This window comes from Cajanus cajan, chromosome 2, assembly GCF_000230855.2.
Source record: "Cajanus cajan strain Asha chromosome 2, NIPB_CcT2T_4, whole genome shotgun sequence".
Classification (NCBI taxonomy): Eukaryota; Viridiplantae; Streptophyta; class Magnoliopsida; order Fabales; family Fabaceae; genus Cajanus; species Cajanus cajan.
The window spans coordinates 54,493,890-54,506,273 of NC_138518.1; the positions used below are offsets into that span (position 1 = coordinate 54,493,890).

Consider the following 12,384-nt stretch of genomic DNA (forward strand, 5'->3'; position numbering starts at 1 on the left):
GTCTTGGAATTTTTTGTTGTTGTAAAGTTTCTATATTGGTTGTATAATCATAAATTATACGTTAAAAAATAAAATAAAATGTATTTTTAAGAAAATTAAAAAGATATTTTAATTAGGGTCAGTATGGATTATAATGACTACTTTAAAAACTAAAAAAAAAAAAATTAACTAGGGTCACTATAATGATCCCAATTAAAATTTAAAAAACTTAAAATGGTTAATATGTTAAAAAATAAAACAAATTATAAGTTTAGAAAAATTTATACAAATATTTTAAATGAGATTGTTGTAGTCCATAGTGATCCTAATTAAAATTCAAAAAAAAAATTCTACTTTTTCTGGCCTATAAAATTTAAAAAATAAATTTTTATTGAGATCGTTGTGGACAAAAAAGAAATTGTCACCTTATATCACTACTATTAATAATAACTTGAATTACATCATTATCGACCGAAACAACTTTTATTTCATGATTCTTATAACTAAAAAAAAATGTCACATGTCATATGAACTATTATGATGCATATCACTCTAAAAAATAACTTCAAAACTTTAAAAATATAAATAATTTAAAAACAGTCACATTTAAATAATTAATATGTAAAACAATCCTTCAATAATGAATTTGCACCATTCCATTTCACCCACTATAAATATTCTCTTCTATCTCCCTCTTCACGGCAAAAGCCATTCTCCACCTTTTGACTCTCTCATCTTAACATATCATTTATTTTCTTGTTACATTTCAATTGTCATAAACATTAGACTCAAAAAATGGCTCCCTCCTTGGTGCTTCCAAGGCTTGCAAATTGGGTCATGAAACAGGTGCTTGTTAAATCATGTCATGGAGTTGCAACGAAAATGAAAAGCTATGGATTTCATTGGGGCGATCTTTCACCTAAACCATTGCAACAACCTTTCCCTGATATTGCCACGTGTGGTTTGGAGGGTAGAGGCTCACACACACTTGTTTGTGACTTCCACAAAGCCCTCTTAAGGACCCCTTCCTTCTTTCCCTACTTCATGCTGGTTGCCTTTGAAGGTGGAAGCATTTTTAGGGCACTTGTCTTGCTTTGTTCATGCCCTATACTGTGGATTTTGAGCTATGAAATGAAGCTTAGGGTCATGATCTTAATCTCCTTTTGTGGACTCAGAATGAAGGACATGGAAAACACTGCAAGGGCAGTTTTGCCAAAGTTTTATTTGGAGAACCTCAACCTTGAGGCCTATGAGGTAGTGGATTCTGTAGGGTCTAGGGTTTTCTTCACCACTATGCCTAGAGTGATGGTGGAAGGGTTTCTCAAGGAGTATTTGAATGCTGATGCTGTTGTAGCCACAGAGTTGCACACTGCTGGATGTTACTTCACTGGTTTTCTCTCTAATTCTGGTTTGCTTGTCAAGCATAAAGCCCTAATGGATTATTTTGGAGATTTAAAGCCGGACCTTGGGATTGCTAACTCAAGTCTTCATGATCATCTTTTTCTGTCTCTTTGCAAGGTATGTCTGAGGCTAGAAGCTATATATATATATATATGTTAATCTTAGTATTCAATATTAGCTATCTTGTTTAGCTTCCATATTATTCTGAACATAGAAAATGATTTCACACTTTCACATGATTGATGATTGGTTAAATGTCAAATTACTTGAAACAAATCAAGAGGAGAGAGAAAATTTGACACTACATGTAAAGAGTAGTGAAGAATGCATGAATGTAAAACTGTGAGGGTATAAAAGAATAGAAAATATTTTGTGAACACAGAAACGAGACTCAAGGTATATTTTTAAGATGCATGTATCCAAATGGTAAAAGATAAAAATAATTTATAGGATATCGAATGAAGGTCCAATTTTTCTCAAGTTCAAATATATTATATGGCATAAATTATGAAGTCTGGTATTGTTTAACCTTTGTGTTAGTGTTCTTGACTTTTGGTAACCGCCTAAGAACCAGGGAACATGTCAGCAGACAAAATAGGAAATTGAAACCATTTGAATATTATATATATAAAATAAAAAATAAAAAATCCAAGCAATCGTTACAATAAAATCTGTGTTAATCCACAGTTGTACGTTGTTGTTTAACCTACCAGTATATTTATTTTAGTTGGTAAAATATAATGTATATTTTAATCTCATTTATTTAGTTTGCTACGTGTCCAGACTTCTTTAATTCAATTTATGTACATTGTAACAACTAAGCCAGTCTAGTGGTAGGAATCGGGGTAAATTTATAAACATTTGGGTTGTTATTTTCGTTGCTAATAAACAACATTATGTAATTATGATGCCTGACTCTAATTGCATGATAATGACAGGAAGCTTATGTGATGAGCAATGCAGAGGGAAAAGTGATGCCAAGGAACAAATATCCAAAGCCTTTAATATTTCACGATGGAAGACTAGCATTTCTACCTACTCCATCAGCCACCCTCTTTATGTTCATGTGGCTTCCAATTGGATTTCTGTTGGCCATTTATAGAATTTTTCTGGGTGTTTTCCTGTGTTGCAGATTCACACAACCACTAGGAGCATGGAGTGGTGTAGGTCTGAATTTCAAGGACAACAACCCCCAAAGATCAGAGTCAAACAAAGGGGTACTGTATGTATGCACCCATAGGACTCTCTTGGATCCAATTTTTCTGAGCATATTCTTGGGAAGGCCTTTGACTGCTGTCACATACAGCCTGAGCAAGGTGTCTGAGATGATAGCCCCTATTAGGACCATAAGTCTCACAAGGGACAGAAAACAAGATGGGGAAACTATGAGGAGGCTGCTGAGTGAAGGGGACTTGGTGGTGTTCCCTGAAGGGACAACTTGTAGGGAGCCCTATCTTTTAAGGTTCAGTTCCTTGTTTGCTGAGCTGGCTGATGAGATTGTGCCTGTGGCTATGAATGCAAAAGTGACCATGTTCTATGGGACCACAGCAAGTGGACTAAAAGTCTTGGACCCTATTTTCTTCTTCATGAACCCTTGGCCTAGGTATGATATTGAGATACTTGAAAAGGTTCCTAAGGAACTCACATGTGCTAGTGGAAGGTCTAGTCATGAGGTGGCAAATTATATACAGAGAGAGCTGGCTGATGCATTGGGATTTGAGTGCACCAACCTCACAAGGAGGGATAAGTATATGATGCTGGCTGGGAATGAAGGGGTTGTTCAAGAAAAGAAGGGGAGGAGATTGTGTTAGCTAGTGGCTGGAGTTTGCCCTTAATTGATCATTTGATTTCATCATGTTTTAATTTGGACAATTGTTGCTATAATTAACTAAAGCATCACTTCTTTTATATATTTTTTCCCGTAAAATGTCAAATTGCTTCATATGTAGAGAGAGTCAAAGATTTTCTATATGAAGTTTGTGTTATTCATTTGAAATTTCACGGTTTTAATTTGGAGAAATGTTTTTTATCATTACTTTTTATATATATTTTTTAATCAAAATGTCCAATCACTTCATACATTAAAAAAAAAAAAGAGTAAAAGAGATTTTCAATGTGTAAAATAATAGTGAAAAAAAGTGATGTGAAATAATCAATATTATGCTATTTATTGAGTGTTAAGTTTATATATATCAAATCTAGTTATCTCTAAGAGTAAATCTTGGTAATTTTATTACATTTAATAACTCATCTTTTGCATGAAATTTGACGATTGAATCCTTAAATTAAAAGTTCTTATGGTATAGATTTAATTTGCATATTTTTAAAAAAATTTGAAAATTATTTAATATTTTGTTTCATTAATTCAAATTGATAAATAATTATTAAAATTATTTTTTATACGTTGATTTGAATTTATATTGTAATGATCTGATAGGTCTCACACAATCTATAGTGTCAATGGATAGTGTATAGTTAACACCGCCCATACCATACAAATTTATGCATAAAATAAAACATCTTGATCATACAGTTATATATATAATGAGATGCACAACTAAATCCCATATAATATATATATATATATACAGTCACAACTGAGTGACAAATATAATATCCTATACAAAACAACTAGGCATCCGATCACAATATGAACAACAAAATATCAACTCCTTGGCTGAGTCTCAATCAAAAGCCTGCCTTCCTAACACTATCAAGCATCTACCCCTGATCTATTCGCATACCAAAGTATAGTCATTACAGTTCCAACCACAAGGAAAACAATCAAGGTAAGCTCACAACAATAATCATCATAAAACAACATCATCATATAATAAGCAACAATAAAGTGCAACGTGTCAATTTTCAACTTATCTTGAAATGCAACAAATACATCAACATATATGATACCATATGCAATATCAACTAATGTGTCGTCATGCATATACAACTACGAGATCTCTAACAATTGAAGTTGAGTAATTTAGGTGGCATAAACCCTACCGAATCCAACTTTAGACTTATCTCAGTCGGGTCAGGTATGGGACAATGTTAGGAACTCTGAAGAGAACCAGGTATAGACAACAATAGTTGATTGTTCAGTTGTGCCACTTAGACTCAAAGGTTCAGTACTACTATCAAGACAGAAGGATTTGGGTATAAGTCTACCATGGCCTTGGCTTACATCACCAATCCACATGTGAAGTTAGTCCGTCCACTACCGTCCAAGTACCACGTAACCTCCAGTACCCAGTCAAAGACTGCATCTCTAACTATATACCTTACTTATTTGGTCATTCAACCATAACATGGATCGACTACTTCCATGTTGTCCACATAGTACTAAGGGATTCAACTTTAAAAATAACTTTCAACTTATCACCTTAGTACTATGTATCTCAATATAGGACATATATCTTCACCGTATGTCCCCAACTTTACATCTTCACAACAATAGACATCTTATTCAACTTTACAACAATAGGCATCACATTACAACTTCAATAAACAACTTTAGCAGCTATAGTCAGCTTTCATGCAACTTAACAACTTTTAAACAACTTACAACTTTAAATCAACTTTCATAAGAAACTTTAACAACTTTACAGCATAAACAACTTATATATCTCTACATCACCATAACATCATTAAAAATAAACAACTTAATCAACAAAATCAACTCCTTTTCCAGCATACAACTTGTGCCCAGCACGACCAAGCCCACGCCCAGCACCAGAGAAACAGGGTGTTCTGTGGTGCTCACGCGCCCAATGCAGCTCCTCTTGTGCCTGACGCCCTAAAGTCAGAGGCTTTCCTAGGAGTCTTGCGCCTGGTGCACCACAACCAATGCCCAGCGTCTGCAAGTCAAAGACTTACCATCTAAATTGTGCTCACAATTAAGTTATATCCTCTATAACTTAAGTCTATGGTTATCTCAACATTAACTCACACCTCAACATAGGCAAAACAACATAAACATCATTAAAAATCACACTAAACTACATATATCACAAATATACATAATTATGTGGAAAAAAACATGGTATAAAAACTTCCCCAACAACAAAAATTTTCATCCCCGAAAAATTCACTTTCTTGAGAAGAGGTATGGGTAATTATATTTAATCTTTTCCCTTAGCTACCACTATTAGTCCTTAAGTTTATTAGCCTATGTGTCACATAAGCAGATAACATGTCACATATCAATCAACAAATGGAGATAAATAGATGATAAACAAGATGACAAAATATGCAAAAGTTTAAAATTAAGTAGCAAAATGTACAATTTTAAAAATTAGGTGGCAAAAATTTGTAAAATCTTATAACTTATATCCTATGTCTTTTAGTTTATAAATTTATTGGTCTTCCAATTAATGTATGGTTTCACTTTGCCGGTAAATCTATTGACTTGTTTTAAGAGGGTCAAAAATTTCCTACAATTAAAAAGGCAACTACATAATTTTGTGGTTATCATTTTGTAAAGAGTTAGAATTTTTTGAAATTTTATTTTATTTTATTATATAATATTTTCTCCCTGCCAACAAGTGTTGGTTTGAGTGGTACTAAATTAAATCTCTTAAGGCAAAGTCTCAAGTTTGAATTTTGTAAATGAAAAAAATGTGGTTAAGAGTGGAAACTCCACTAAAGGTGAGTGATCGAGTTCCCAAACAAATAATATAACATAAAAAATATAATATATTCCATCTCTCAAAGTTTTAGTCTTTTAAGATTAATACACAACTTGATTAATTTGCCAAAATAAAAATTAACTTATAGGACTTCTTGAGGCATGTAATACATTGTTCTGTAGGACTTATCCGTTTGGACTTCTTGGCCTTAGTGTTATTCCATCATGTTCAATACCTCATACTAATTCTAAGTATTTATATAAGGGAGATACTAATCATTGTGGCTATAATTAATCATAAAAATTAAAATTAATTAATTTTTAAAATATTTGATAATTAATTAATTAAAACTTCAATTGGATTACTATATCTTATTAAAACTAATTTTAATTATTAGGTTTTAAAACCTGTAATTAACAAAATAATTGTTTTGAATTTAAATTTAATTTAAAATAATTTCACAAATTAATTAACCTTTTGAATCTCAAAATATACAACAAAACTACATAACTTGGGCTCATTTTTTTTCTTAAATTTTTTTTAGCTTTTTAAAATTCAAATATTTTCTATTAATTATAAAATAAATTTATTAACATTTAATAAATTGAATTACATCGATTAAACACATAATTTTTCAATAAAAAATTTGAAATATCATTAAAAAAATGCATATAATAGTGAAATTATTGTTATTTTTAACTTTTTTAAAATATAATTGTATATTCAAATTCAAGTTTAGAATTGATTTATGAGACAATTTATTATAATTAATTTCTTAAATACATATAATAATAAAATGATATTTTTATCTTCATGTGAGTGATAATAAAGAATAAAAAGAAACTAAAATAATATATATATATATATATATATATATATATATATATATATATATATATATATATTTGTTGTGTGTGTGTGGAGGGGAGGGGGAGTGGGAGTGTAGGTGGTAGTTTCCATACTTTTTTCTCACTCCTTTGAATGGTAATAAGGTCTTTATACAATTTGTTTTGGTGATTTGAACCTCTTTTAAATATACAATATGTTACATGTTTGTTTTTAATAATTATTAATGTCAATTATAATGCTTTTATGTCATAATTAACACATTCAATTCTATTAACCCGCAAAATATGTTATATGTTCACATTATTTATCTATATTTCATATATGATATGATATGACGAATTCATTTTGTCTCATTTTTTTCCTTTTTTTCTTCTCCTATATTGATTTAATGACATTAGGAAATTGCTACAGAGCATTTTTAGAGTTTTCTTAATTTTCACTCTTTTTTAGTTCTTTGTCACATCTTCATTTTCCTTTCAACTTTTTTCTTCTACTACATTTCTTCAATGACATCAGATAATTGCTACAAAACCTCTACAAACTTTTATTCACCCATACTCCCTTTTAGATTCATCTTATTTATCACTTTTTTTTAGGAGACCTTATTTATCACTTATTCATTCACTTATTATTATTTTTCTTCATTATTCATATTCACAATCTATTAGCATATTTTTAATAACTTTTATGCATTTTATTTTACTTTTTTTTTTCTATCTTCTCTATAATTTCTTTGTCATTAGAAATTTGGGCGAACTTCATCCAAATAAATTGAACAAATAATTATTTGAATTTTATCATAAGAAAGGTCTTAAATAAAATAATTATAAATTATGAATTTTTCAAATGTATATTTTTTTTCTACACCTATTTTTATATATTTCTTTTTTTTATTTAGTTTCAATATTATTTTTCACATAACTATCCATAAAAAATTATCAGAGGTATAAGGAAAAAAAATAAGTAGTTTAATGATCAATATAATATCTATTTGAAAAATCATTAAAAATATATATTTTTTATTTGCATATACATATTTATAAAAATTTTATTTATGCAAATACACTATTAAATTGTAAATTAAAAAAGTATTCAACATCAAAATTCTTTAATTAGGTATTGAATTTAGAGAATAAATAAGCACTCTTAACAATTTCAAATTTTATTATAGATTTATTGAGGGAAAGTATTTATCATTTTATTTTATTGAAATGACTCCATTTAATTTTGTTTTCTTTTATATGTGTGTGCGCATGGGTTTTTTTTTTTTCAAATGAGAAATGAAAGGAATATTTTATATTCAATAAATTAATGTTTGGTAGTTTTATTAAAATAGTGTTACAACAAATATGAAAGGTTAAATTGTCTTTAAAAATTTAATTTGATAGATATTACATTTGAGAATATTTATTATTGTAATTTGAGTTTAATAAATTAAACATTTTATTCTTTCAATGATATTTTTGAAAAAAAAATATATAGAAACAATTTTTATTTTAACATTATAAACAAGAAAATAAAATACCTAAGAATCAATTAATTTTTTAAATTATTGTGTCTTTTGAATATATATTATTCAATTAAAAAATATATTAGATTAAGGGGGTGTATTGGTTTAGGATTTCATAGGATTTTAAAAGACTTTTTTTGAGTAAAAAAGTCTATTGGTATTCAATCAAGATTTTATGTCACTTAAAAACAATCCAGTGGTATTCAATCTGGATTTTTAAGATTTTTTAAAGAGTCCATTAAGATCCATTGGTATTTATTTGAGATTTTTTACAACTTAAAAATAATCTATTGGTATTCAAAAATATAAGGATTTTAAAGGATTGTTGTGTGAGAGGGATTTCGAAGGACTTTCTAGTGTTATCTATAAATACCAAATTCATAAAACAATCTCATCTAAACCCATCAGATTTTGAAGGATTGTTTGAAGTGACTTTTCAAGTGTTTCAAGAATTTTCAAGTGAGTTTTTCATCTTTTTTTTTCCTATACTCCTGTCTTCTCCATTTTTTCTCTGCTAATAATACCGCACTATTGTTCATTGCTCATATATAATATTGTAGTATTGTTCCCATTTCATTCTCCTATTTTGTGAAACTCTGATATGTAAATGATAGTGTCATTGACTTGCTCTATTTTTCTGTTCATTCTCTTTAATTGACTTGCTTTATTTTATTCTATGCAGTTGAATTTGTTCCTTTATATAACACAAAAAAATACTTGAAATTTCAACTTTTAAGTGGTAATTTTTTTATAACGCACGTCAGGAAAATGAAAAGGTGAAAGATGAAATTGATATCATAATCTCTACAATATATATATATATAAGATGAATTTGAGTTAGGATTTCTGTGAGTAGAATGAGATGAAAATAAATCTTAGTTGCGGAAAAACCCTTTCAGCATAAAAATTGCGATCTCTCTCCTTACCTTGAGTTTGTTATTCTTATCCCTCCTCCTTTTATGAATCAACAATTATTTTATTTTTTTTACTATGAATTTTTTTTATATTGTGAAATTAGGTTTTTTTTTATATTTTAAAAAAAGAAAATTAACATAATTGCAGTATATAATTTTTGAAGGTTTAGAATTTATGCCTTCATTAACTTATTTTTAAAAAAAGGAAATATTGTTAAAATATTTGTTAGAATAATTTACATTTATAAATGTAACGACCCGGCTGATCACTACACACAACACAGTACACCTGAAAACCGGACAGAAAGGAGCAAGTGTATACATATAGTGTCTAGAATATACATATATACATGGTCCAAGTCTGACTAGATTCAAAATGTACAAAAATACAACCAAAGCTACTACACCAAGTAGCTGAAACAACAAAACATCAACAAGGATCAGCTCCGCCTGCCAGCTGCAGACTCACCACTAGTCACCACCTATCCATGCTCTGCTCCTATACATAGCATGATCATCGCAGTCCAAACCACATGGAAACAACAAAGGGTAAGCTAGTGAAAAGAATCAGCATATAAACGTATACATGAAAATGAACAACTACAACTTATCAGCACATCATCAATAAACACTTCATCAACTATACAGCGTAAACAACAATAAGCACACAATGTGTCGTCACGCATATCATCTCGGAGATCTCCTACAACAACTCAGCCTTATGGCCTACAACAACTCAGCCTTACGGCCTACAACAACTCAGCCTTACGGCCTACAACAACTCAGCCTTACGGCCTACAACAGTTTATATCAGCATCCAACACAGCACATCTTACAGCATGCAGCAACAACAACTTACAGCACGGCACAGCTTATCAATATACATCTGATACGGTTCAACTCAGCAATAAACATCTAGTACAACTTAACATGACAATTCTACATCCTCAACTATAATCAACACAGCATATCATCTTACGGCACATCTAAACGTCTTACAGCAATATACTTCTAACACAGCTCAACATCATCAAACAACATTTTCTACTAATCATCACATCATATTCATCAACTTCGGCTTATACTCAACATAAAACAACTTCTAACAGCATTTAGTGGAATCTCACCTCCGCGCCCGGCGCACTCGTGGTTGCACCCAGCGCGGTACAACCAGAGAGCACCAGGGGCTAGCGCGCCCAACGCAAGCATGCCCGCGTCCGGCGGGACCCAGCCAGAGAGCCCAAGGCTCACACGCGCCTGGCGCAATACCAATTGCGCCCAGCGCATGCTAGGCAGAGACTCCATGGAGTCTCACGCGCCCAGCGTGCTTAAACTCGCGCCCAGCGTGGGGAAGGCAGAGACCTCCCTTGGTTTCGCGCCCAGCGCAATTCAAATTGCGCCCAGCGCCCTCAAGGCAGAGACTCCCAAGGAGTCTCACGCCCAGCGCGACAAGGGTCGCGCTCAACGCAGAATCAAAAAGCTCAAAACAGGTTACAACTGGTATCGCGTCTAGCGCGGTCCAAGTCACGCCCAGCGCGGACTAGCCAGAGACCCACATTCCCAAGCGCACCTGGCGCACCCATCATTGCGCCTGGCGGGCTTGCCTAAATAGAGTTCCCTGGTAGCCATGCGCCCGGCGCAAAGAACTGCGCTCAGCGCGAAGCTCAGCAGCAACTCCAGCAAGTTCGAAAATTTCACCCAACCCTGCAAAACAACCAGAAATCCAACATGAAAACCAACCAAAAACCCACATTTTCATCAAGCATTACGAAAAACACTTCATTTTCAACATGCAACCATCAAACAAGTAAAATCCCAAATTTATCTCATAACCGCAACAACCCCAAAAACTCCATTTCAGCAATCTCAACCAAGAATCATTCAACAACAACCAGTTAATGAGTTTCTGAGACTCATTCTCAACCAAACATGACAACCAAAACTAGCTTCCCTTACCTCGATGGAGAATCCGACAACCAAAACTAGCTTCCCTTACCTCGGTGGAGAATCCAAGCTCCAGGAAGAAACCAAAGAGAAAACGAGGTGAGCTTGAACGAACGAGAAAGAAGAAGAGAGAAATCCAACACCAGCTAGCAACCCAATTCACTCAGCTCCACCACCTTGTAGCAGCCAAAACAAAGATCCAAGGGAGAAGAGTGAAAAATTTGAGAGTGAGACGAGAGTGGGTAAAGAGAAATGAGAGTTAGAGTGAATTAGTGGGTGAGGGTGAAAATGGGAAAAAGAAAGGTGGGGGTCTCACAATAAATATCGTTAAAAATTATCATATAATATATAACTAAAATAATATATATATATATATATATATATATTCTCTATATCTAAATACTTCGGTTTATATAAAAAAAATTATATATCTAAATATTTTCTCAGTATCGATTATACTGATTTTTTTTATATAAAAAATTATCTTATGTTTCTATTTCTATTTTTACATGTTTTTTATAATGACTGAGGTATTTGATCCATTTGAATAGCCAATATATATTCAATCTTATATGATTAGTGTGCTTCTAAAAATAATAATATAATTTTATTGATTTTGTCTTTTATCCATAATTATTTATATAACTAGTTTTCAACATATATTGTTTTAGTAATTCAAATGGGAGACTCACAAGGAAATAATAAAGGAAAATGAAAAGAGAAAGAAAACTATGAAGCGGTAGATGAACCTTCATCTTCAACGTTACGGGTTAATGAAGATCATACTTTTCAGCCTATTATTCAAATCCAGGAGCAAGAGCGAGAAGACGTTAATGCTTGGAGGACTAGTATATCTATGAATATGTGGGTGAATGCTATTTAAGAGGATATGATATTATGGAGAATTATTATTATTATTATTTATCTAGATATTTTTTTATTATTTTTGTCTTTGACTCTTTAAATTTGAATGTATGAAATTTTTTTTGAAATCTTATCAAATGTCAAAAATCCACGAAAATTCTACAAAATCTCACAGAATCCATTAAAATCCTGATTTTAAGTCTTGTAAAATCTTGCAAAATCTTAAAAGTCATGAAAATCTTGCAAAGTCTTTTAAAATCCGCAGGATTTTTTTTAACTAAAAAAGTCCTTTAAA

The 12,384-nt window shown here is 31.4% G+C and overlaps 1 protein-coding gene across 1 annotated transcript; it reads left to right on the forward strand.

The window, feature by feature from the left end:
- The first annotated feature begins 667 nt into the window (after nucleotides 1-667).
- On the forward strand, nucleotides 668-3,376 carry LOC109788295 (glycerol-3-phosphate acyltransferase 1). Its single transcript, XM_020346985.3, has 2 exons — nucleotides 668-1,497; nucleotides 2,319-3,376. Exons 1-2 carry the CDS (start codon nucleotides 775-777, stop codon nucleotides 3,189-3,191), a joined length of 1,596 nt encoding a protein of 531 aa, XP_020202574.2. The 5' UTR covers nucleotides 668-774; the 3' UTR covers nucleotides 3,192-3,376.
- The last annotated feature ends 9,008 nt before the right edge of the window (nucleotides 3,377-12,384 follow it).

Excerpts from the sequence above, each read along its gene's own strand:
- LOC109788295 (XM_020346985.3), top strand. The coding sequence starts at position 775 with ATGGCTCCCTCCTTGGTGCTTCCAAGGCTTGCAAATTGGGTCATGAAA. Across the intron at positions 1,498-2,318 it reads TTTTTCTGTCTCTTTGCAAG|GAAGCTTATGTGATGAGCAA; the intron begins GTATGTCTGAGG and ends TGATAATGACAG.